This window comes from Zingiber officinale, chromosome 2A (assembly GCF_018446385.1).
Source record: "Zingiber officinale cultivar Zhangliang chromosome 2A, Zo_v1.1, whole genome shotgun sequence".
Classification (NCBI taxonomy): domain Eukaryota; kingdom Viridiplantae; phylum Streptophyta; class Magnoliopsida; order Zingiberales; family Zingiberaceae; genus Zingiber; species Zingiber officinale.
Window position 1 is genome coordinate 129,939,154 of NC_055988.1, and position 26,440 is coordinate 129,965,593.

Sequence of the window (26,440 nt, forward strand, 5' to 3'; positions counted from 1 at the left end):
ACTACAAAAGATTTGCACTAGTAATGAGCCACCTGCAAAAGTGTAGCCTTACAAATATTTAACTTTAATTTCAAGGACTTGTATATGTTTTATGATTGTTAGATTAGCAATTGCTAGTAATAAACATAAGCAAATTTAAAAACAATACCACTAGGATAATAAATAAATATATCATCAGTCTTTAATTTTTTAGCAAAGGTTATTTTTTTAAAGGCCAATCCCAAACCCGGATAAAGGAGGAGGGTTGCGTTAGGTTACCAGTTAGCGTTAAAACTATGGCACATGTCTAATGAATGGATCCATTAAACTATTGTACTAATGCTAGGTTGTTTCCTGGAAGGAACACGTTGCAAGGTTCGACTATAACATCTCGACAAGGACCGCTATATCTCTGGAGCTCGAGTATAATATGCAAAAGTTCACTGTAACGTATCGGCAAGGACCGTTATATCTCCATGAGAACTTGGGTGTAGTGTTAAATAGGCAAAAGTTTTCACACCATAAGTTGGATAAAAATAAATATGATGGGAAAATTAATAGTCAAAGATTTGGAATATGCAACATAGGAACCATCACCAATAAATCATTGGAGATAGTCAATGTTGGTGCAGGGAGCACCAGACGATCGAACCTGTGTTTTGATAATGACAAAGGGGTTCAACGTTAAAATGTCTTGTGATCTAACAAGTGTGACTAAGTGTGCAGGAACGTTCTAAGTGATCTTAGGTAAAGGAAAGTCCTAACTGTGGTTAGGAAACGAAGTCCTGGTCCGAGGGACTGGGCGAAGTCTTGGTGGATCAAGGACCTTGGGAGAAATCTTAGAATCGAGGACTCTAAGTGAAAATCCTAGGGTCGCGGACACCAAGTGGAAGACTGGACGGGTCATGGATCAGACGTTCAGCATGAAGACCTGAAGTCTCGGACGTTGAACAAAAGTCCAGACGGTCTGGAGGACCGGTCTGGCAAAAGGTAATTTCTCTTGAGAGGAGTAGGTGAGGACGTGTTTCCCGAAGAGGGAACAGTAGGCATCGGTCCGACCTAGAGTTTCAACGAAACTCAGAGTCAGGACGGACAATCCGAATGTTGTCAAAATCATATCTTATTTATATTGTTTTGTCTGGACTAACTTTATTTTGTAGAAAATGAAGTTGCAAGAAAAAGCTAGTCCGGGTGGCCGAAGTCTGGGTGCCCGGAGCTGCTCCGGGCACTCGAGAAGGCTTTGTCTGGAGCAGGGTGCCTGGCAGGCGCCCTCGTGGTCCGGGAGCCCAGAGTTGCTCCAGGTGCCCAGATGACCAAAATTCGATATGCTCGGACAACTGGAGCGCACTGATTGGCGGAGTTATGTCACGGTCTGGGCACCTGGGGATGGATAATTTTTACAGATCGAGTTTCGACGAGAGGACACCACGTCAGCCCTTTGGGGGCGCCCGGGGAGGTTCCAGGCGCTCGGAGTGGGCTATAAAGGAGGATTCGACCAACACCTCAAGAACAACATTTTGAACAACTTTCGCTTCTGTGTGTTGCTCAAAACACGCTTCCTCAACGCCCGAAAGATGCTCCGACGATGACTGCGCTCAAGATTTGATTCTCCAAGTTGTTGGTATTGTTGTTATTCAAATTACTTGTACTAAAGTTGTAATTATTCTTGTAATCATGGGATTGATTAGTATTTTCCCATCGAAAGCACTCTCATGTGCAAACCTTGGAGTAGGAGTCGCCACAGGCTTTGAACTAAATAACTCTTGGTGTGCTAGCGTTGTCTCTTTCTTTCTTTTTGTCTTTATTCCGCTATCATTTTACTCGATCGATTTTAAACGAACGTGAAGAAGTCACCAGCGCTATTCACTCCCTCTAGCGTATCTCGATCCTACAGTAGATACGATGAATAGAAGAAGAATTAGTATTTTGTGTGTATAAGAGACAAAATGGGTAGGCGAGAAGATAAAGATGATAGAGAACTTAGTTTTAAGTATGGTACACAGGAAAGAGTAAAGCAAGAAATGAAGTGAGAATTGTTGTAGATAGTTCGTTAAAGGATGAAGTTGTAGGAGTAGTTAGAAAAAACCAAAGGGGATAAAATTATAGCCCTTAAGATAATAGTGGTGACAGAACCTATGAACATAATTAGCGTATATGCTGTGAGAGTGTATATTAAAAGCCTAGCTTTTTGTAAACATTTATTTTTGAAATAAAGAATCACATTGGTCAAATGTCTACATTTATATGCTAAGTGTAGTTGTTCAATTAATTTATATTGTAGATAACATAGTGTGTGGTGTCACACACAGAAGATCATGTTATCAATTCCTTATAAGTTATAAACAGTAGCTCACGACTAAGATGGAAAGGAACAAACCATTGGAATAGTCGTAGTGTAATTTGATATTAGTTTATCTTAACTATAAAATTACACTAGTACACTCAGAGTGTATTGAGCTGGACCATTTAAGGCAAGTTCTTTTTATACTGACTGCATAAAAGAACAACGTCTTTGTTATTATGGAAGTGTGTGCTCTTAATCCTGATGTAATAACAAGCACATATATCTAATATTTATTTCTTTGACTTATCAAAGGGTGCGATTTAGTTCGATAAATCAATAGACCCGATAAGTTGGGAAATGATATTATTTATAGTGTGTGTTGTTGATTATAAAAGGAAACTGTGTCCTAGTAATCTAGGTTGATGATGTCCCTAAGAGGAGCTCATAAGGATTGTCTTGTAAACCCTACAGGTGGACTTAGTCCGACATGACGATAAGGTTGAGTGGTATTACTCTTGGAGCTAGATATTAATTAAGTGAGTTGTTAGTAACTCATTTAATTAGTGGACATTCTATATCTTAAACACAGGGAGACTAACACACTTATGATAAGAAGGAGCCCAAAATACAATTTGGGATTGGTGCGGTAGTTCAATAATAATTCTTTAGTGGTATGAATTATTATTGATGAAATTAAGTTGGGTGTTCGGGGCGAACACGGGAAGCTTAATTTCATCGGGAGACCAAAACCAATTCCTCCTCTCGGTCTCTATCGTAGCCTCTTATTTATAAAGTATTATACCCACCCATACCCACCTTCTTACCCACCTTAAGGTGGCCGGCCAAGCCTAGCTTGGAGCCCAAGCTAGGGCCGGCCAAACCAAGGTGGGTTGGTTTCATTAGGTGGCCGCCCCTAGCTTGAACCCAAGCTTGGTGTGGCCGACCACAATAAATTAAAAGGTTTTATTTTTTAAAATCTTTCTTATGTGGAAGTCATGGTTTTAAAAGAGAGTTTAAAATTTAAATATTTCCGTTTATAGTTTTCTACAAAAGATTAAGTGAAAGGTTTGATATTTTTTCTTATTTGTAGTTAAAAGGAAGATTTTAATTTTTGATAAAACTTTCCTTTTTTGTAACCATTCTCATGATTTAAAAGAGTGTTTTAAAATTAAATATTTCCTTTTATAGTTTCTACAAATGATTAAGAAAAGATTTGATATCTTTCCTTATTTGTAGATTGAAAGGAAGATTTTAATTTTAGAGAAAACTTTCCTTTTTGTAAACCATCCACATATTTTAATAGAGAGATTTTAATTTATAAAAGTTTCCTTTTATGACCAACCATGAAGGGAATTTTCAAAAGAGAATTTTTTATTTAAAAATTTTCGAAAACAAATTAGGAAGTTTTAATTCTGTGTTTAAAACTTTCCTTGTTTGGAGAGATTAAGGTGGCCGGCCATATATAGTTTGAAAGGGAAATTTTATTAAACTTTCCTTTCATTGGCAAAGAGAATAAGGAAGTTTTAATAGAACTTTCCTTATTTGCCAAGACCAAGGAATATAAAAGAGAGGGTAGAGGTGCCTCACCTCATAACAATATCTCTTCTATTATTTCCTCTCTTCCTTGGTTGTTGGCCGGCCCCTCTCTTCCTCTCCCTCTCCTATTCTTCTTCCTTAGCCGGAGGCATCTTCATCTCAAGGAACTTGGTTGGTGGTCGGATCTTGCTAAAGGAAGAAGGAGAAATAGGAGGTCATGTTTCTTAGCATCCCTTGGAGCTTGGTGGTGGCCGAACCTCATCTTCTCTTGGAGTTCTTGTGGTGGCCGAAACTTGCTTGAAGAAGAAGGAAGCTTGGGTGGTTTTCGTCTCGGTAGATTGTCGCCCACACGACGTTCGAGATAAGAAGAGGAATACAATAGAAGATCAAGAGGTTGTTGCTTACAAAGAAATGTATAACTAATAATTCTATTCTGCATCATACTAGTTTTTTTTGTATGGATTTTGAAATACCAAACACAAGAGGCATATGATTCTAGGTTTCGAATTTGTGATTCGAGTTTGTGTATTTTTTTGTTTTTTCGAACTTATGATTCGATTATTCCTTTTGGTTAAACCTAGGGTTACTATAAAAAAATTAAATATTAAATTTCGTTGAAAGGCTTTGTCTAGGAAGTGGTGGATGCTCCCATACCCAAGAAGGCCTAGTGCCTCGCTATTTTTAACCTGGAAGCCAATCTCTGAAATTAATATTTAATTGAATTTGTAACATGGGTGGATTTGGATCAATAATGTTAAGTATCGTTTGCGATCCAAGTCTAAACCTCTAAGAACAGATAAGTTAAATTTGGAATCAATAATGTTAAGTTCAGCTTGCGATTCCTAATTTAATTTCTAAAGAACACAATAGGTTGTTAGGAATGGTTCAGAACTTGTACAAAATTTTTGTACAGGGGAACCGATACGATATTCCGAGTATCAACCAACAATTGGTATCAGAGCTAGGGTTTGCCTCTGTGTGTTTGGTTTTCAGTTTAATTATGCACATGCCATACATAATTTAGGCAGGATAATAGTAGGATGTGCTAACTCTGTGGTTACAGACTCTAACTATTATAGCGCTTATAGATATTGTGTGTGATTGGACCCTTGGACATGTCAAGGGTATTTTTGTGTATGCATGATTGTATATATTAAATACACAGGAGTTGTATTAGTTTTAGGATTTTACATTTTTGTTTCGATCTAGATTACATGTACATTCCTTTGTGGAATATAGGATCGATATATGTAAAATTCTATTTTTGTCGTGGATCGTATCCTTGTAAGGCGTGGTACTTTTTGTGGACTAGAGGCGCAGCGGAAAAAGAAGCAAGATAGATGCGACGACTAGACCCGATTGCGGTGGCTAAAGATGGCAGTAGCTAGAGTTGGCAACACACGGAGGACAGTGATGGAAAATGCCATAATAGTTGGAAAATTATTTTCCCATATTTATTGCTTTATTTGCTGTGATGTGTGTGTGCATGTTAAAATTCCTCACCTTAAATAACTAAGTGGGAGAGGGATTAGTAAATAAATTCCACGGTCTCCATTACTGGTTTGTAAGTGATGCAACAAACTTGCATGTTGGCTCTGAGTGCCTCCCTCCACAACGGATGAGTTTGTTTGCAGATCACTAGATCAAACTTTTTTTATGGGTGGTTATAGGAAATTATTTAGGAGCGTATGATCTTCTCCAACTGAAGGGGCACAATCCTATTTAATGGACTAAGTATCAAGTAATGATATACACTTAGGCGCATTTAATAGTATCCTCCCCAACGAAGTCGCTGCTATTATTTGCATGTCCAAAGGAAAACCAGCTATTAATTTTATTTGTCATAAAGTTAGGGTGACAAGATAATAAAATTAATGGGTAAAACCTCCTCTTACAAATGTTTGAATTTGTATACGTCCACACTAACGTGACATGCAAAATTCACGGTGTTTTGAGGTATTGGTAAATTTAAATAGTATTGTTTGAGGAATCAATATTATTCTAAATTTAGAGTCTTGACTAAAACTTATTTTGTAACTCTTAGGATGACTTTCAACCCACTAGCTATTATACTGAAAGAGAACAAACTTACTGATCCCAACTACATAGATTGGAAAAGGAACCTGGACATTGTCCTAACTGCTGAAGGCTATAAGTTTGTACTGTTAGAGACCTGCTCTAATGTGTCTAATAACGATTCTAGTGAAGAGGAGATTGAGTATCATAGGAAATGAGTCAAGGCAGATGAGATGGCGCGGAGTTACATTTGGCTTTTATATCAAATGTGCTACAACATCAGCATCAGACCATGCCTATTGGCCAAGACATGATGTACAATCTCAAGGAACTCTTCGAACACTAGAATCGGGCTGACACGCAAGACTGTATAATCTCTAGGTACTGGACTAAAAGCAGGAATGAAGAAGCCGAAAGGCAAGTGCTTCATTTGCAAACAGTCTGGACATTTGTAGACGGACTGTCCTCGTAGGAAGAGAACAATATAGGTATATCTTATTCTCTAGTAGTTGGAACATGATTAGTGGTGTTATCTACCGATACCTGGCGTGTAGATATGATAACCACTAATCATGTCTGCAAGTCATTGCAGGGTTTCAGGAAACCCGACAACTACATGAAGGAGACATCACTGTATACATGGGCAATGCTACAGAAGTAGCAGCTGTTGCAGTGGGAGATGTTTATAGGAATAAAATATTGGTTTTAAGAAATTGTCTTTACGTACCAAGTTTTAGAAAGAACTTGATTTCAGTTTATAAATAATACAAGGATAGATATTCTATCTATTTATGATAACAAAGGTGTTATCAAGATAAATAGGGAAGTTATCTGTTCTGGTACGTTGGTTGACAATTTATAATCCAATAACTCCCACGATGCAACAAATGAAAATTAATAACACATCTTCTAACTCTATTAAGAGAAAGCAACCTTCGGAAATGAACTAATCATATCTTTGGCATTTAAGGCTAGGTTATATTAACTTGAGTAGGATTCAAAGGATAATGGCCGATGAACTTTTGGGTTCATTGGTAGTGGAAAACTTTCCAACCTACGAGTCTTACTTGGAAGGAAAAATAACCAAGAAGCTTTTAAGTCGAAGGGGTATGGAGCCAAAGATGTGTTAGAACTAGTTCATTCTGATTTATGTGGTCCTATGTCTATCCAGGCAAGAGATAGTTTCGAATATTTTGTCTCTTTTATAGATGACTATTCGAGATATGGGTACATTTACTTGTTGCGCCACATGTCTAAATGCTTTGATAAGTTCAAAGAGTACAAGACTGATGTGGAGAAATGTCAAGGTAAAAGTATCAAGACTCTACGGTGAGATCGTAGTGGTGAGTACCTCTTAGGAGAGTTTAGGAGTCACTTATCAGAAGTGGGGATTCAATCCCAACTGACTACACCTGGTATACCTCAACAAGATGGTGTGACAGAACGAAGGAATAGGACTCTTATAGAAATGGTTAGATCGATGATGAGTTATTCAGAATTACCAAATACATTTTGGGGATATGCTCTAGAAACAGCAGTGTATATTCTGAATATGGTACCTTCTAAATCAGTACCCTTTACTCCCATGGAATTGTGGAATGGGCGTAAGCCTAGTCTGAGTCATATCTGGATATGGGGTAGTCCAACACATGTGCTGAATGGAGATACTGACAAGTTGGAATCACGTACAGAAGTTTGTCTGTTTGTGGGATATCCTAAGGGAACGAAAGGTGGTTTATTTTATAATCCTAAAAATCAGAAAATCATTGTAAGCACCAATGCTCGATTTTTAGAAGATTATGTAATAAACCATAGGCCCATGAGTGAAATTGTTCTAGAAGAAATACGAGAGGACACACCTACTTTAGTACCAACAGTGCAAGATGAAATATCACAAGAAATTGCAACATGTATCACAAATGATACACAACCACAGACAGTGTCTCGTCGTAGTGGGAGTGTTGTAAGGCAACCTGAGAGATTCATGTTTTTGGAATAGTCGTCGGACTTGGTCCCAGGTAAACATGAACCTGATCCCCGAACATATGACGAAACACTCCAAGGTATAGATGCAGAATCTTGGCAAAGAACAATGAATTCAGAAATAAAATCTATGTATTCTAACAAAGTCTGGGAGCTAGTAGAACCATCAAATAGTGTAAAAACTATTGGATGTAAATGGATCTACAAAAGGAAAAGAGGGACAGACGGGAAGGTGGAAACCTTCAAAGCAAGGCTTGTTGCGAAGGGTATACTCAGAAAGAGGAAATCAATTATGAGGAAACTTTTTCGCCAGTAGCTATGCTTAAGTCTATCCGGATACTCTTATCTATTACTGCTCATATGGATTATGAGATTTGGCAAATGGATGTCAAGACAGCTTTCCTTAACGGATGTCTTGAAGAAAACATCCATATGAAGCAACAGAGGGGTTCATTGAAAAAGGCAAAGAGCATCTAGTGTACAAGCTAAATCGATCTATGGATTGAAGCAAGCTTCAAGGTCTTGGAACATCTGGTTTAATGAAGTAATCCAGTCGTATGGATTTATTCAGTGTCCGGATGAGTCTTGTGTATACAAGAAGTGTGATGGAAACGTGGTGGTATTTCTTGTACTATACGTAGATGACATTTTTGATAGTTGGAAACAATATCAAAGTGTTGTCGGAAGTAAGGGTATGGTTGTCCAAGCAATTCGATATAAAGGACTTGGGTGAATGCGCACATATTCTCGGGATCAAAGTAATAAGAGATCACAAGAAAAGAATGTTGTGTTTATCCCGAGCTTCGTATATCGATACTATCCTAGCTCGTTTAGCATACAAGATTCCAAGAAAGGTTTTCTACCTTTTAGACATGGAGTAGCTTTATCTAAAGAGACGTCTCCGAAAACATCAAAAGAGATAGAAGAAATGAAGGCAGTTCCTTATGCTTCAGCTATAGGAAACCTAATATATACTATGCACGAGACCAGATATCTGTTTTGTCATGGATATGGTTAGTAGATATTAAAGTAACCCTGGACAAGGACATTGGACTGCTATAGAGCATATATTAAAATACCTGAGAAGGACTAAAGATTATATGCTGGTTTACCAAGCAGATGATTTGCTTCCTGTGGGTTACACGGATTTTGACTTCCAATCAGATATGGACAAATAATAAATCAACCTCGGGGGTTTTGTGTTTACTTTAGAAGGTAAAGCCATAACAATGGAGGAGTGTTAAGTAGAGATGTTTTTTCGGACTCCACCATAGAAGCTAAGTATGTGGCAGCCTCTGAGGCAGTCATAAAAGCTGTATGGCTCAGAAACTTCATGATGGACTTAGATGTGATTCCTGGTTTGCCCAAAATTATTACAGTATATTGTAATAACAAATGGTGCAATAGCAAACTCGAAGGAACCACGAGCCCATAAAGCAAGTAAACACATAAGAGCGCAAGTACCACCCAATACGAGACATCGTATAACGAGGAGAAGTTGTTGTCGCCTAGATTACATCAGGTGATAACCTGTAGATCCTTTCACTAAGGTCCTTAAGGCAAGAGCTTTTGATGGGCATGTTGAAGGAATGAGAATCAGATGTATGACAGTTTTTATGGCAGCATAGTCTTTTAGTATAAGTGGGAGATTGTTAGAGTGTATACTAAAAGTCTAGCTTTTTGTAAACATTTATTTTTGAAATAAAGAATTACATTGGTCAAATGTCTACATTTATATGTTAAGTGTAGTTGTTCAATTAATTTATATTGTAAATAACATGGTGTCACACACATAAGATCATGTTATCAATTCCTTATAAATTATAAACAGTAGCTCACGACTAAGATGGAAAGGAACAAACCATTGGAATAGTCGTAGTGTAATTTGGTATTAGTTTATCTTAACTATAAAATTACACTAGTACACTCAGAGTGTATTGAGCTGGACCATTTAAGGTAAGTTCTTTTTATACTGGCTGCATAAAAAAACAAGACCTTTGTTATTATGCAAGTGTGTGCTTTTAATCCTGATATAATAACAAGCACATATATCTAATATTTATTTCTTTGACTTATCAAAGGTGTGATTTAGTTCGATAAATCAATAGGCTCGATAAGTTGGGAAATGATATTATTTATAGTGTGTGTTGTTGATTATAGAAGGAAGCTGTGTCCTAGTAATCTAGGTTGATGATGCCCCTAAGAGGAGCTCATAAGGATTGTCATGTAAACCCTGCAAGTGCACTTAGTTCGACATGACGATAAGGTTGAGTGGTACTACTCTTGGAGCTAGATATTAATTAAGTGAGTTGTCAGTAACTCATTTAATTAGTGGGCATTCTATATCTTAAACACAGGGAGACTAATACACTCATGATAAGAAGGAGCCCAAAATATAATTTGAGATTGGTGCGGTAGTTCAATAATAATTCTTTAGTGGTATGAATTATTATTGATGAAATTAAGTTGGGTGTTCGGGGCGAACACGGGAAGCTTAATTTCATCGGGAGACCAAAACCAATTCCTCCTCTCGGTCTCTATCGTAACCTCTTATTTATAAAGTATTATACCCACCCATACCCACCTTCTTACCCACCTTAAGGTGGCCGGCCAAGCCTAGCTTGGAGCCCAAGCTAGGGCCGGCCAAACCAAGGTGGGTTGGTTTCATTAGGTGGCCGGCCCTAGCTTGAACCCAAGCTTGGTGTGGTCGGCCACAATAAATTAAAAGGTTTTTATTTTTTAAAATCTTTCTTATGTGGAAGCCATGGTTTTAAAAGAGAGTTTAAAATTTAAATATTTCCGTTTATAGTTTTCTACAAAAGATTAAGTGAAAGGTTTGATATCTTTCCTTATTTGTAGTTAAAAGGAAGATTTTAATTTTTGATAAAACTTTCCTTTTTTGTAACCATCCTCATGATTTAAAAGAGAGTTTTAAAATTAAATATTTCCTTTTATAGTTTCTACAAATGATTAAGAAAAGATTTGATATCTTTCCTTATTTGTAGATTGAAAGGAAGATTTTAATTTTAGAGAAAACTTTTCTTTTTGTAAATCATCCACATATTTTAATAGAGAGATTTTAATTTATAAAAGTTTCCTTTTATGACCAACCATGAAGGGAATTTTCAAAAGAAAAATTTTTATTTAAAAATTTCCGGAAACAAATTAGGAAGTTTTAATTTTGTGTTTAAAACTTTCCTTGTTTGGAGAGATTAAGGTGGCCATATATAGTTTGAAAGGGAAATTTTATTAAACTTTCCTTTCATTGGCAAAGAGAATAAGGAAGTTTTAATAAAACTTTCCTTATTTGCCAAGACCAAGGAATATAAAAGAGAGGGTAGAGGTGTCTCACCTCATAACAATATCTCTTCTATTATTTTCTCTCTTTCTTGGTTGGTGGTCGGCCCCTCTCTTCCTCTCCCTCTCCTATTCTTCTTCCTTGGCCGGGGGCATCTTCATCTCAAGGAGCTTGGTTGGTGGCCGGATCTTGCTAAAGGAAGAAGGAGAGATAGGAGGTCTTGTTTCTTAGCATCCCTTAGAGCTTGGTGGTGGTCGAACCTCATCTTCTCTTGGAGTTCTTGTGGTGGCCGAAACTTGCTTGGAGAAGAAGGAAGCTTGGGTGGTTCTCGTCTCGGTAGATCGTCGCCCACACGACGTCTGAGATAAGAAGAGGAATACAATAGAAGATCAAGAGGTTGTTGCTTACAAAGAAAGGTATAGCTAGTAATTCTATTCTGCATCATACTAGTTTTCTTGTATGGATTTTGAAATACCAAACACAAGAGGCATATGATTCTAGGTTTCGAATTTGTGATTCGAGTTTGTGTTTTTTTTTTGTTTTTTCGAACTTGTGATTCGATTGTTCCTTTTGGTTAAACCTAGGGTTACTATAAGGAAATTAAATATTAAATTTTGTTGAAAGGCTTTGTTTAGGAAGTGGTGGATGCTCCTATACCCAAGAAGGCCTAGTGCCTCGCTATGTTTAACCTGGAATCCAATCTCTGAAATTAATATTTAATTGAATTTGTAACATGAGTGGATTTGGATCAATAATATTAAGTATCGTTTGCGATCCAAGTCTAAACCTCTAAAAATAGATAAGTTAAATTTGGAATCAATAATGTTAAGTTTCGCTTGTGATTCCTAATTTAATTTCTAAAGAACACAATAGGTTATTAGGAATGGTTCAGGACTTGTACAAAATTTTTGTACAGGGGAACCGGTACGATATTCCAAGTATCAACCAACATATGCACCGTAAGTAGGATTATATGAAGCTACCAAATCAAGATTTTGGGATGACCTAGATGAAGTATTGCAAAATATTCTGCCAAATGAAATGATTTTAATAGGAGGTGATCTAAATGGGCATGTTGGAATGAAAAATGAGGAATATGAGAAGGTATATGGGGGTTATGGGTTTGGAACAAGAAATGAAAAAGAGAAAACTATATTAGATTTTACGATAACATATGACCTTGTATCAGCTAATACATTTTTTAAGAAAAGAGAAGAACACTTAGTCATGTTCAAAAGTGAGAATAATAAATCGTAAATTGACTTTCTTATGGTTAGGAAGAAGGATAAAAAGATTTATAAAGATTACACAGTCATCCCTAGAGAAAGCTTAATTACCCAACATAAGTTAATAATGTTGGATATACACCTCAAGCATAATATCAATAGAAAGAAAATATATACGACTCCTAAAATTAAGTGGTGGAAGTTAAAGGATGAAAAACAAAATATATTAAAAGAGAAGGTAGAAGTAAAAGTATTAGTTGAAATATATGGTGACTCTAATACGACATAAGATAAGATGATATCAAAGTTGAAAATAGTAACTAAGAGTGTACTCGGTGAGTCAAAGGGATATGCACCACTAAGTAACGAATCTTAGTGGTGGAATAAGAAAGTATAAGAGAAAGTGAAGGAAAAAACGAACAACTTATAAGGAATTATATATTTGTAAGAACGAGGAAAACTTAAAAAAATATACAATAGCAAAGAAAGAGGCTAAGAAAGTAATGAATGAAGGAAAGAATGAAACTTTTAAACAATTATATCAAAAATTGAATACAAAAGAAGGGGAAAGAGACATTTATAGAATAGTCAAAGTGAGAGAAAGGAAGACGAGATCTTATCCAAATAAAATGTATTAAAGATGAATGTAATAGGGTACTAGTAAACGATGGACAAATAAAAGAGTGGTAAAAGAGGTATTTTCATCAACTTTTTAATGAAGGTTTAGGTGACCAACTTAGGTAATTTAGTATGTTCAATGAGTATAGAAATTTAGATTTTTAGCGTAGAATTTAAACTTTAGAAGTAGAACAAGGTTTAAATGGGATGCATAATGGAAAAATCGTTGGACCATATGATATTCCGATAGAGGTATAAAAGTGTTTGGAGAAACAAGGTATTGAATAGCATACAAAATTATTTAACATGATATTGAAAATGAAAAAAATATTTGATCAATAGAGGGTAAGTATTCTAGTTCCCTTGTATAATAATAAGAGATATGTACAAAATTGTACAAACTATAGAGGTATTAAATTAATGAGTCATACCATGAAACTTTAAAAAAAGTAATACAAAAAAGATTAAAGAAGAAAAGCACGGTGACTGAAAATCAATTTGGGGTCATGCCTAGAAGACCGACAATAGAAGCTAACATTTTCTTAGATAATTAATTGAAAAATATCAGGAGTAAAAATACGATCTTCACATGGTATTCATTGACTTAGAAAAAACTTATAATAGAGTCCCAAGAGAAATTATATAGAGAATTCTAGAAAAGAAAAGTGTTAACGTAATATATATTGAACTAATCAAGAAAATGTACAAGAATGTAGCGATCAGAGTAAAGACTTCAGGTGGAATAACTGAAGCATTTTCAATAATGATAGGGTTACATTAAAGATCAACTCTAAGTCCTTATCTTTTTACAGTAATTATAGACGAAGTCACTACATACATTCAAGACATAGTACTGTGGTGTATTTGTTTGCAGATAATATTATTTTGATAGATGAAACACGTGAAAGAGTAAATGCTAAAATAGAATCTTGGCGGGACACACTATAAGGGAAAGGTTTTAGGATTAGCAGAATAAAAATAGAATATATGGAATTTAAGTTTAGTAATATTAGACCTAATGAGATAATTATTAAGATAAGAGATGGTGAGTTGTCCGAAACTGATAACTTTAAATATTTAGGATCATTTTTTGTAAAACGATGGAGGGATTGAGCGAGATGTCTTACATAGAATACAAGTAGGATGGTTGAAATAGAGGAGAGTGTCGGGTGTTTTATGTGACCGTAAAGTACTTCTAAAACTTAAAGGAAAATTCTACAAAACCACAGTTATACCTGCTATGTTATATGGAGCTGAATGTTGGGTTATGACTCGAGCACATGAGCAGATGATGAGAGTTGTAGAGATGAGAATGTTAAGGTGAATGTGTGGATATACGAGAATGGATAGAATAAGAAATGAGAGCATTAGAGAGAAAGTCGGAGTTGCATCTATTGAGGGAAAACTCTGAGAGACATGTTTAAGATGGTACAAGTATGCACTTAGACGACCAATAAATGCTCCAGGTAGGCGATGTGAAACTATGACAAACACACATATCTAACAAGAAAGAGGAAGACCAAAAAAAGATAGCAACAATAAAACAAGATAAATTTATTTAAGTATAGATGATGATATAGTAGGAGATAGAGCTCAATGGCGTAAAAGGATCCATATAACTAACCTCACCTAGTGGGATAATGCTTGATTGTTCTTGTTGTTATTTTTTTAAAAATAATGGATTGTGTTTACTTAGTTTAAATAATTTTTTTTATTTAACTATATTATTTATTATTACTTTGCATTAACAAGGTATGATATAGTACTAAATAAAACATTAAAAAAAGGCTTGGTAGTCTAAGCAATGCCATAAAAGGATGTTGATAAACGCTAGTTGATTTGGGTGAATATAAGTGGAGATCAACCACCACTAATAACAAGCAAAGTCTTTATCCTGCTAAGTGGAGTCGACTAATAAGTGGGAGTCAACCGAGTTTGAAAATTATGGTATTAGAAATTACATAGTTACCTACAAATTTTACTGAGACGACATCAAATAAAGCTAAGTTGCAAACTTATAAAAAGGTCAAAGTAGTATTGCATGACTCACAAGTGTTTGTTAAAAGAAATTAATAGGTAGTAGCACTAATACTAAAATTTCCAATTTTATATATTTTTTTATTTTAGACTTTATAAAAAAATTATATAAAAATCAAGAGGAGACCACTGAAATTTTTTCTAGACAATAGATATTAATTTTCTTTGATTGAGGAGATGAGGTATTTGTGTTGGATTGAGTTTGGGGGGAAAATTTGAGATTTTATTAGACAATAATATAATTTGTTTGTTTGGTTTAGGTTTTAATTAATCTCACTTGTGTCACCCTCCTCCAACCTTCACAAAAATCCCTCAATAAACCTCACAAAAGGCCCCATGTAAACCTTGCAAAACCCCCTACATAATCCTCACAAACTCTGCATAACCCTTAAAAACGCCCATGTGTTATTCTTGTAGCATGAATTTACATATATAATGTCAACATGTAGTCAAACTAAAAAAAATATTGATAAAACATGTTTATTTTCTATTTTTGCTATATGTGTTTACCCTATTACGTGTTACCCTGTAAATTTGATTTTGCTATATTGTTATCAATGAGAAACTCCTCCCTTACCTAGGAACAAAGCTCTTTAGGTCTTGACAACTAACAAATACTCTGATTGTATTCTCTAATGCATATTCCAAGAACAAAATTTCTTCTCTAGTCCTTAGAAACCTGAAAAAGCTTAGTTATATCAATTGCATAAGCATAATCTGAAATTGAACTCTAAGTAGTAAGAGAAAAAATACAAAAAAATCCTGAGTTTGCCCCATTGGCAACCTTATCTACCTTCCCTACATCAAGGTTCAACTTAATCATATCCTCTTTCCATCCATCACTCTAAGGTGAGGTAGGGAAAGGAATAATTGGGCAAATAGGACTACTCTACATTGTATCCTATTTTGACACATTTGTACCATGATCTATCAACAAAATTACCAGGCTTCAAGTAAAGTGTGATTTTGCTATATATATTAGCACAAACAAGTTAAAATTGCCGGATCCAGCATACAACAAAGCATCATGAGACAACCTTCCTAAGGATTAGTGATTCATCATTACTAGAAGAAAACAAAAAGAATAACCATCACTAGTGTGATTTGAGAATAACAATGTACAGAAGAGGATAACTTGGTATTTAATACAATAATATTGACGAGCTATACTTACTTGCTTTCCAGTAAGATAGTGAAGCATGATGGCTATAGGTCCAAAAGGTAATAGCACATTGGTTTTCGCCTTGACTAGCACTGTGTAAATACTCATTAGAATCCTATTTGTTCTCCTAGGGTTATATTGAGCAACAGCAGCAAATGATCCAACGTGCTCAAATGTCTGCATATTCCTTACACTCAGCGGTGTACTAGTACCTTCATCTTCTGGGAGTTCAACATCCATCATCTTGTTAGGTGTCACCTACATATGGAGAAATTTAAAGTTATAATAAGAAAAAAGTTAAACATCTAATCTCCTTAATATGAGTAGAAATTGATTATAAATGATGAAGAATCATTACTAAGTCCTTGACCTTTGGGCCACGATTACTAACTAATTTTTTCTTTGACTAGTTTCCATAATCATGCACAAACATTCAAACTAAGCATGCATCTAACCTTCCAGGTGTCAACTTTGACATGCTAATGAAGAAATCAGGACCTCTGAAATGGAGCTAGTGTCATGAACAAACCCATTCCTTTCATTTGGAGAAAAGTTTCTCGTGCGTCTTCCACTCTTAACAATTCCCCAAATACATTCAAACCATGAAATTAAAACCATCATAATCAAGGCAATTAGGTCCTAACTGATATTGGATTCAAGTTAGGATAGTTATCTTTCAAGCTAAATCATCAACAGAAACTGACAACTTACTGTAGCAACCAGCAAACCCGGTTCAAGTCTCAAACTCATCCTTGTCTTTCGTTTTTGCCTAAGTCATTTTACTAGTTCTAGAGTTCAGATCCTTCTCTAGTTCGCATTTAGGGGAAAAAAATCGATGAAATGGAATTCACCAATGCCCACCCTTAGTGCACTACAAAACTTACGCAACACGCTCCCACCAATCCCAGATAAGGCTAAGAATCAAGACGGCAGCATAACCAAAACATCATGTAGTCGATCCGAAACTCCACAAGCCATTCGAAAATCCAGCTCGCATTATTCATTTCGATTTAAGCAAGACGGAGAAACACACCAGATCCTCAAAGCAATGTCGATAAGATCGAAAAGTTTACCTCCGTCTCTTCGAAGCAATGCCTGCAACCGAAAGATCAAATCTGGGGGGAAGCACAACCTCTGGAATAGAAAGCCATCGGAATAAAAGAAATAAAAAAAAATGGAAGGGATACTCGACGCAAGGATGGAGGGAAGCACTATAATTAGAAGCTGTACACGTGGAAGATCCTTACTTAAGCATTATTAATTAAAGTGAGAAATTCAAGAAATTATTCTTTCATAAATGAATGCATTTAAAGCAAGGCAAAGGACGTGTGTTTTTTACCACCGCATTTTATTTTATTTTATCACAAAACCGTCATATTTTTGGTGTACAATCACATATAATTATTTAATTTGAATTTAATTTTATTCATCTATACATACTAGACCTGACCACGGTTCAAAACCGCCGATTCGACGGTTCCAGACAGGTCGACCCTTAACCTTAACCGCCCAAGACGGTTACGGTTCACGGTTCGATTCACGGTTCGTCACGGTTCAAGATTAATATGTTAAAAAAATTTAAAATTTAAAATTAAACATTAAACATTAAACATTAAAAATTAGAAATTAAAATTTATTTAACAAAGGGCTTGCACTTATTTAAGTTGCCTACGTATCCCTTTAGGGGAATCAAATCCCACGTAGTTCTTTTACATTTTTTATCCTTTTACATTTTCATTCACTTCCATTTCCTGTTCCTGTCGTATTTGTTCCTTCAGTATCAAAATCTTCAACTTCGTCATCTGAAAGTTGCATTCCTTGGATTCTTTTCTTCGCTCTGGTCCAATCGTCCAGTAATGCTTGGGCTTCCAAGGAGTCGGGAGACAAAGTTGATCGTCGTTCATCTAATATGTTGCCGCCGACATTGAATGTATGCTCCACAGTAACAATTGACATTGGACAAGCTAAAATTTCTTTGGCAATTACGGAGAGGACGGGAAAACTTTGAGCCTTCTGTGACCACCATTTTAAGATATAAAAATTTTCGCTATCTGTTTCATTAAAATCAAAAGAAGTCATAAAATAATTCTCAAGTTCCTGTATGGAACTTGAGGATTCTCGTGGACGTTTCATCCGTTCTTTTAATAAGAGTTGTGCTTTTGTAAGTTTTAAATTACTACTAGTAGTTTGTTGAATTTCAGAAATATTAATTTGTGTTCCATATTTTGCATAATATTGATTATAAATATCATATAAATAAATTCTAACATTATATATAATATTAGCTGGATCAGGGAAGAAGAATCTTTAATTGGAATTAAAGCATCATAATATAAAGTTAACATTTCTTGTAAAACTTCTAATTTAAATCTAGGATCTAAAGCAAATGCAATTAAATAAATTTCAGGAATTAAATAAAAATATTTTTCCCATTTAGTTATCATAGCTAAGATGTAAGGAGATAAAGATTCATTATTAATATGTTCATTTAAAACTAATACTATATTAGAAAATTTTTCTAAAACTAATTGAGCAGTGGGATAATAAACACCGGAAAGTTGTTCGGTTGTATCATTAAATACTTTTAAAATTTCACAAATACTACTACAAATATTCCATTGTTGTGAAAATAAATATATATTAGTATTAGTGTTTTGTGCAAAAAATGAACATAATAATTCTTTATATTGAAATGAATCTTGTAATAATTGGTATGTTGAATTCCAACGTGTTGGTACATCACGTGAAAATTTTTTAGGTCTCATTCCATTAATTTTACAAAACCTACCCCATTGTTTCATTATAGATGGATGAGACCATAAATAAGAAATTACAATTCTAATTGGTTTAATATAACTTTCTAAAATTTTTAAACCATCTTGAACACATAAATTTAAAACATGGCATACACAACGAATATGAAAAAATAAACCTCCAATAATAGGTTGACAAACAAATTTTAGATCATCTATACAAGCGGTATTAGAACTAGCATTATCTAATGATATTGAAAATATTTTATGAGTTAAACCATATTCTTCTAAAATTAAACATAATAATTGTGCGATATTATGAGCATTATGTGATTCATCAAAAACTCTATAAGCTAATAATCTTTTTTGGAGGTTCTAAGAGTTATCGATCTAATGGCAAGTCACACCTATATACGAATGTGTTTGCCAATGATCACTCCAAATATCGGAACATAAAGAAACTTTATTATCTAATTTACTAAATTCATCAATTAAATTCTTTTTTCCTTGTTTTACTAATTTTTTAATTGTACGAGTAAGTGTAGTCCTAGGAACACGTTTAGCACATGGATTAAGAGATTCTTTACAAAAATCTTCAAATGTGCATTTAGATCCAAAACTAAAAGAAAGATGTTCTACGGAAACAAATTTAGCTAATGATTCTCTTAATTTATTATCCGAATATAAAAATAAACCGGAATCGGTACTACCGCTAGTTGAAGAAAATCTTGATAATTGTGTTTGAGAACGGTCGAGTCCATATTCCGTCGGGTGCTTCGTTTCTACATGTCGTTTCAACGACCCATAGCCGCCGCCGGCTTGGAATTTGTAGGAAGCATCAACATTGTGTACATTTCTTGAGCAAGAGTGACCTTCTCAAAATGTTTAGTAAAAATAGAAGACTTTAGAGGAGGAAGTTCCCGAACCTTAGAAGTAATTGCATCGGTACTTCCTTGTGTTTCGGGTGTTGGATTCGGAAGATGCTCGATCTCATCATCGGTGGATTGAATGTTGGGGTCCTCCTCCCGCGGATTCATTATTTGCTTTCCCTTCCGAGCTCGAGATGATGCACCTCCGCAGCCTCCTTCCATTGTAATTGAAAATTGAAAACGAAAGCGCATAGAGATTAGAGAATACGAAAATGAGATTAAGAGTAGAGAAGATGTGTGTGAAAAATGATGAAATGAGCTCTCTATTTATAGAGTTTTGATAGTAACGGACACTAAATCATAGCCATTGATCAAAAAACGGTCAAATGATCCTAACCGTTGAAAAAAAATACCTAAAAAACTCTCCCAACGGCTACGAACCGCCGGTTGACCGGCGGTTCCAACGGCTATGAACTGCTGGTTAATCGACGGTTCAAGCCGTTTAAAAAAAAAAAAAAAAATTTGCAGCTGAAACGCCGGTTCAACCCGCCGGTTTTTACACCCAATGAACCGGAACCGGCCCGGCAACTTGCCGGGTCGGTTCCGGTTCGGCCCGGCGAACCGGGTCAACGGGCAACCGACCCGTTGACCTGGTTACGGGCCCGGGCCGGGTCCGGGCCAGACCCGGCCCGGGGTCGGGTCTAATACATACTCAACTTATTAAAAAATATTCATGCTATGCTATGACAAATACAATTTCATAATTACTATAAATCATTCATATTATAATAGTTATAAAACTATAATTATTATTGTTATTATAAAAATTATGAAAATTGAATTATTACCATGTATATTGAATTTACTCATCTAATATTTACCTTATAATAATTATAAAAGTGCAATTGCTATAACAAGTATAACAATAATTTCGTAACCGTTACAATACATGTGACAGACTCAAAATTTAGACAGACAACAGTATTAAAGAATAATTAAATAATTATACATATAACAATGAAATAAAATACTCTTTTGAATAAAAAAAAATTAAAATGAGATACTCTCGTGATTTAGAAGAAAAGAAGGTTTTCTTAATTTTTACCTTTAAAATATACGATTGTAGTAGATTTTTGCTGAAAATCAATTAAAAAAAAACAACTCGTAATAAACTGAAACAAAATCCAGCGATAAACCGAAATCAACCCTTGAAGTTTAAACCCCGTGCGACACATACCATGTTACAATATTGTTTGGTAGCAACGCTAGTAATTGCCTGAAATTTTAGGGGTGCAAACTACTAGCTTTTCGAATCAGACTCGAATATTCGTATTCAAAATTACTAAATTCAAAAATAAATTTTCGAACTAAATTCAAACGCATAATAGTCTGATTATTTTAACATAATTCAAATATTAATATATTCAAAATAAAATTTAAATAACTTGAACTCGAATTTCTTCTAAATGCATCAAATATATTATACATCAAAACAAGATAACTCACATTAAGCATCAAAAAAATATATAAATTCAAAAATACAAACTAGTTTTTTTTTTCCTCTGGCAACACTAGCGCTAGTGTCTTCAGTAGACCTGCGAATGATAAACATCTGGTAATTTTAACTTGGTGAAATTAGATAAGTTCGATCCTATTTGGATAAGTCAAACCCCTGATTAGGTCAACCTAATTAAGATAAGCATAAGAAAATCATAATTTGATTTGATTAAACCTAAATTGGACTAAATCAATCATAATTTAACTAAACTCAATCCGAACTTTGACCAAGTCATAATAGAATCAAACCAAGCTAATTGGGTTAATAAGATAAATATGACCAAAGTTTAGACTACGATCGACATGACTCGAATTGGTTAAAACCTACTTATGGCATAGACTCAGGTGTGAAACAAACAAAACTTATATGACTGGGAACAAAGGGACCAAGTGCAAACCAGTTTGAGCAATTGATTGATCAACAATCAAGATTGATTCGAAGCTGCACAGTTAACTTGCTGGGCTGATCCTCATTTCGTTTCAAAACAGGAGGGTTCCTAGTTTAACTTGTCGTCAACGTCCGTGATACCATATTATTGATACATGTACGCAAGTAAAGAAGGAACTGAGGGCAAAAATCTATGATTAAAGAAGCTTCTTTTTCTCGAAAAACTTCTTCAGATGCCATAGCTGCAAGCCAGCCACTGAAAGACAGACAGAAAGTGAAAGGAAACTCAGCCAAGCCATCCTTGAGTTAGTCGATCTGTTCATGTCCTGCATTTGCTCCTCTCTGCACCACAAAGCCACCGAGATACTAAGTTGATTGTGGTACTATAATCACGAAATTCAGCTGCTGAAAAAAAAAAATTGTAACCAACGAAAACTAGCCCAAGCAGGCTTAAAACAGCATGTTTACCTTTCGCGGAGATAAAACATTTCGTCATGGATGGACTTCACGACATCTTCCAGCTTCTTCAACTCCAGTTCCATAGCCTATCAACGAGAACGAAGTATTGGAACATCGTAATAAAATGATTGTTGTTGAGATCTGTACTTGGAACCGTATTGGTTCCTGATAAAGTAAATAATAAAATAACCATTGATTGCCTTCATGCCATGCTAGTCTCAATCATTTTGGGATAGCTCTATGGATCTTATATTTCTATTGAAATCAAAGCAAGGTTACATGCTAGTAATATTTAGATCTTTAAGATCACTTTTATCTCTATAAACAAGAACTTTCATGATTTCTCCTACTTTTTGTCAAGCAAATTCTTTGACTTATTTTCTTTCTTTTAGCATTTTGTTTTTACAATGCATGAGGTACTTTCTTTTATACAGATGAGCTTTTCTTTAATTTTTACGAGATGTTCTTGTTTATATGAAGGGGAGCCTTGGCGCAACGGTAAAGTTGTTGCCATGTGACCAAAAGGTCACGGGTTCGAATCCTAGAAACAGCCTCTTGCAAAAAGCAGGGTAAGGCTGTGTACAATGGATCCTTCCCCGGGACCCCGCATGGTAGGAGTTTCGTGCACCGGGCTGCCCTTTATGTTGTTGTTTATATGCTAAAACATTTTCTGATTCTGTAGAAGTAAATAAAAAATATATTTTGTTGTATAGTACTGCTTATCTTGTAGTATTTCTCGTTATTGTGATTCTGAATGTTGCCTTCTAATGGATTATCACTAGGTGGGGTATTTCAAGGTAGATGGAAGCATATTCCAGGTCATGATGAAAACAAAGATTTTTTTCCTTTTAGATCTCTGCCCACATTCAGAGGAGTTTCAAACTTCTGTAATGGTCTGTATCAGTCCTAATAGGAATCCCTGCAATACATAGCAAATTTGGACATCCAAAAAACATTAGTAGGTGACCACTTTGGCTTGTTATTTGAAGCAACTGGTTTGCAAATATAGCCTTCATATATTTCCCTAGTAAGAATTGAATTTGTTCTTTATTTCGCGCATTAAAGTGTAAACTGAATTTGTTGCAAAAGCATTTGGATTCTTTGTCCTTACTCCATACAGCCAGACTGCTGACGCCGGGCCTTATCCCTCATAACTAATTGAGTACACTTTTAGGTGCAATTACACCTTTTGGGCATCTTCTGAAAGTGACTTGACTTTCAATAGATGATAGGGGTTTCATATCAGATTTGATCCACTCCACAATGTATGATCACGTTACTGAGGATGCTAGATTCACACTTGCATATCCAAATTAGTAATCCTTTGCAAAGCCAAATCCGTCATGGCCTCATAGGCTAAAGCTTAGTTAGGATAAGCTCCTTCTGCTAGCAATACATTGTCCATAAAAAACCTCCAAAATGACTAGAAAACTGTATCAATTATGACAAGGGAGGGAACCCAAACTTAATCATACAAGTAATCATGTTCTCAATGTGTGGGTAGCTCACTTGATCCCAATGCGTGAGTAGTTCACTTGATAGTAACATGACTAAAACCAGGAGGATTTAGTTATTCATTTGAGCTTCAGTAAAACAGCTGCATAGAAGAATTGACATCAATTTTGCATCCATGATCGATGAACTCTTACACAAAAACCACAGTGGTGATGTTTTGAAGATCTTGTTTCTCAGCTCGTACTATTATAGCTTCCTAAACAGGAACCATCTATATATGGGATGATGTAGGTCCTAAAATAGAAACTCACATGCCAGGCTGAGGGCACCTTGAGCATTTTATACAAACTGTATGTGCTATTACCATGATCCTTCTTAACATAACTTTTCAACACCACCAGGAAATAATCATAGCATCGTTCTTTGTGGTTTGACGATCTCTATCTTGTGCTATGTAATATCTACATGAGCCTAGCTAGCAGGAAAACCTATTCTTGTTTGCTCCAATCAGAACATATTCTATAAAATCCACATTCAAATTCAAGCACATTGAGATCATCAAGTTCATTTATATTTCAAGATTAGGAAAAGCTCATATCTATTTCGTACGAGCTGAAACAATAGAATAATTAAAGAGTTCTGCAACACTTGAAGTGCATTATATCAAGAAGGAAAGGGAATGCAATTTCCTTACCTCAATCTGCCCCTTGTTGGCAACGCCAGTCCAGTCCTTGGCGGCAAAGCCGGTCCGCCACTCGAACTCAACCGCCATCCTGACGGGGGGCTTTTGGTCGTGGGCCGAGAAGCACGCGAGGTAGTCGCCAGCCTCGTTCGAGGTGAAGGCGAAGTTGCCCGAATCCACCTGATCCGCGTAATGGATGCTGTTCCCGTACGGTGAGGTAACCTAGCGATCCATCCACCAATGGTAAGGAGCTATAGATCAAACAGGCGCGGGGATGGAATAGGTTTGGAAAGAAGTGGAAGGGCGACCTTGACGGAGACCCTGTGGGAGTCGGGGAGGGGGACGTCATCGGAGAGGCTGGCGAGGGAGTACTTGCCGACGGCGACTTCGTGGAGCTTGATGTCCTCGGAGATGCATTTGGTGAAGCCTGATTCGAGCTCGAAGCGGAGGGCGGTGGCAGAAACCGCCGCGAACAGCAGGGAGGCCAGGAAGAGGCCTCCTGCTCCACTTGTGGACGTGCTTCTCTCTCCCATCGCTGTCACTGGTTGTTACTCTGCTGTGACTCGTGAATCGCGAAGCAGGTTGGAATTTTTGGAAATGAACACATTAAAATAATTATGGGATATTATTCATTCTAAACCTAAACGGTAAATTTTGACATTTTGTCATAGTATAATTATTTTTTACATGGGAGAGTTTAACGTGATATTTTATACTTATTAAAAATTAATTCTAATACCTCTGCGCCAACCATACAAAAACAAAAAATGAGACTATATTATTAACTTTAGATGTGACTTTATAGGATGAGATGGTCTCTCACATGCATCGTTGTTGGGATGCAAATTTAGGATTCGAATTATATTAAATTCAGTTGATTTATGTGTGAGTATAATTTACGTAAATTAAATATTAGATCGGTTAGGATAAAAATTACTCAAATAGATCCATTAATATTTTGCTAAATGAATTATTTTTTATGAATGTTTTAAGTGGGTAACAAACATACTGATCCGGCGGTAAGAATGGGGGACCTACAGATGGGGTCCCGTCCGAGCGGAGCCAGAGATTACCCAGCCAAAGGTTTGGGTTTCCGACGCCAAAGCAGAAGAACCAGAGCCGAGTGGCCGAGCGGAGGTGTCCGCTCGGCCGAGGATAGAATGGCCGAGCGGAGGTGTCCGCTCGGCCGGAATCGTGGCGAGGGAACAGTGGTTAGCCGAGCGGCCTATTCGCTCGGCTTGGGATATGATATGTCAACAAAGGCATGATGATTAGACTGTACGCAAGATGACATTATTAAAGGCCCCACCATCATGTCACGGAAAGGTTGATACAGTAGCAGTATGGTCTTATGGATGCCCTTCTGACAGGCCCACACCTATGCATGGTCGAAAGCAGGTGATCGCTTCGATTGGTGTGCCCAGGCTCCTTCGAGAGGTCTATATAAGACCTCCATTTCTTCAACCGAAGGTACACAAGTCTACATTTTCGGAGCCGCTTTCTTATTCCCTCGCCTGACTTGAGCGTCGGAGGGCCGTCGCCGGGACACCCCCCCGGCTCGGTTTTGTTGCAGGTTCGCCGGAGTGCTCGAGGATCCAGCAGCGAGCGCCACATCCCCAGCGTCCATTGACCCAGGTTTGGACGCACCTGTATCCGAGCGGAATAGATGGACGAAGCTGGACGACCTCGCCGTGACGCTCTCCCAGGAGAAACTCGACGCTCTAATTGAGGCAAGAGCAGCTAAGCTCGTGGAGCAACAGAAACAGAAGGCTCAAGCTGAGCGGATATCTGAGCGGCCCAGGAGGAACGACCGGAGAAGCATTAGAAATGGGGGCAAAATAAGGGTCCGACCAGCACTCAAGTGAGAGTAACTCATGCCCCGATATCGGTCCGACGAGGGAGCCATGATGCGTTTCGACAAGTATATATATTCTTCATCACTCCACGGGTATTCGGGAGTCGAGGAATTGGGTCAGAACCCTCGCTGGTCGGCAGGTCAGTTCTTCAGTTATCCTCTTTTCGTTGTAAGATTTATTATAGTTCCTCGAGCTAAAAGCCCCGTGCCGCTCGGCCGGGAGTATAAACCGAGCCAAGGGCTCGATGGGAAGCCCGTGCCGCTCGGCCGGGAGTATAAACCG

General features: G+C 36.5%; 2 protein-coding genes across 3 annotated transcripts in view; both read right to left on the bottom strand.

Annotated features, from left to right (window-relative positions):
- Positions 1-25,916, bottom strand: part of LOC122042318 (vacuolar cation/proton exchanger 2-like) — a 36,452-nt gene extending 10,536 nt beyond the window's left edge. The window contains exons 1-2 of one of the 2 annotated variants that reach the window (XM_042602359.1): positions 25,903-25,916; positions 16,152-16,254 (exon numbers count right to left, since the gene is read on the bottom strand). In XM_042602359.1, the coding sequence (XP_042458293.1) occupies positions 16,152-16,254; positions 25,903-25,916 (117 nt within the window). Of the gene's footprint in view, positions 1-16,151; positions 16,392-25,902 lie in introns of those variants that run through there. The other variant, XM_042602358.1, reaches the window with a different exon arrangement.
- On the bottom strand, positions 21,667-24,881 carry LOC122042320 (transmembrane emp24 domain-containing protein p24delta9-like). Its single transcript, XM_042602360.1, has 4 exons — positions 24,611-24,881; positions 24,315-24,524; positions 22,175-22,251; positions 21,667-22,048 (listed from the first exon to the last, which is right to left on the bottom strand). Exons 1-4 carry the CDS (start codon positions 24,833-24,835, stop codon positions 21,904-21,906), a joined length of 657 nt encoding a protein of 218 aa, XP_042458294.1. The 5' UTR covers positions 24,836-24,881; the 3' UTR covers positions 21,667-21,903.
- Positions 25,917-26,440: the final 524 nt, after the last annotated feature.

What these genes read in the sequence shown, in the direction of transcription:
- LOC122042320 (XM_042602360.1), bottom strand. Translation starts at nt 24,835, where the DNA reads ATGGGAGAGAGAAGCACGTCCACAAGTGGAGCAGGAGGCCTCTTCCTG. An exon ending in CCCACAGGGTCTCCGTCAAG is followed by an intron (nt 24,525 to 24,610) that starts GTCGCCCTTCCA and finishes ATGGATCGCTAG; the next exon opens with GTTACCTCACCGTACGGGAA. An exon ending in ATGTTTTATCTCCGCGAAAG is followed by an intron (nt 22,049 to 22,174) that starts GTAAACATGCTG and finishes TTTGTGGTGCAG; the next exon opens with AGAGGAGCAAATGCAGGACA.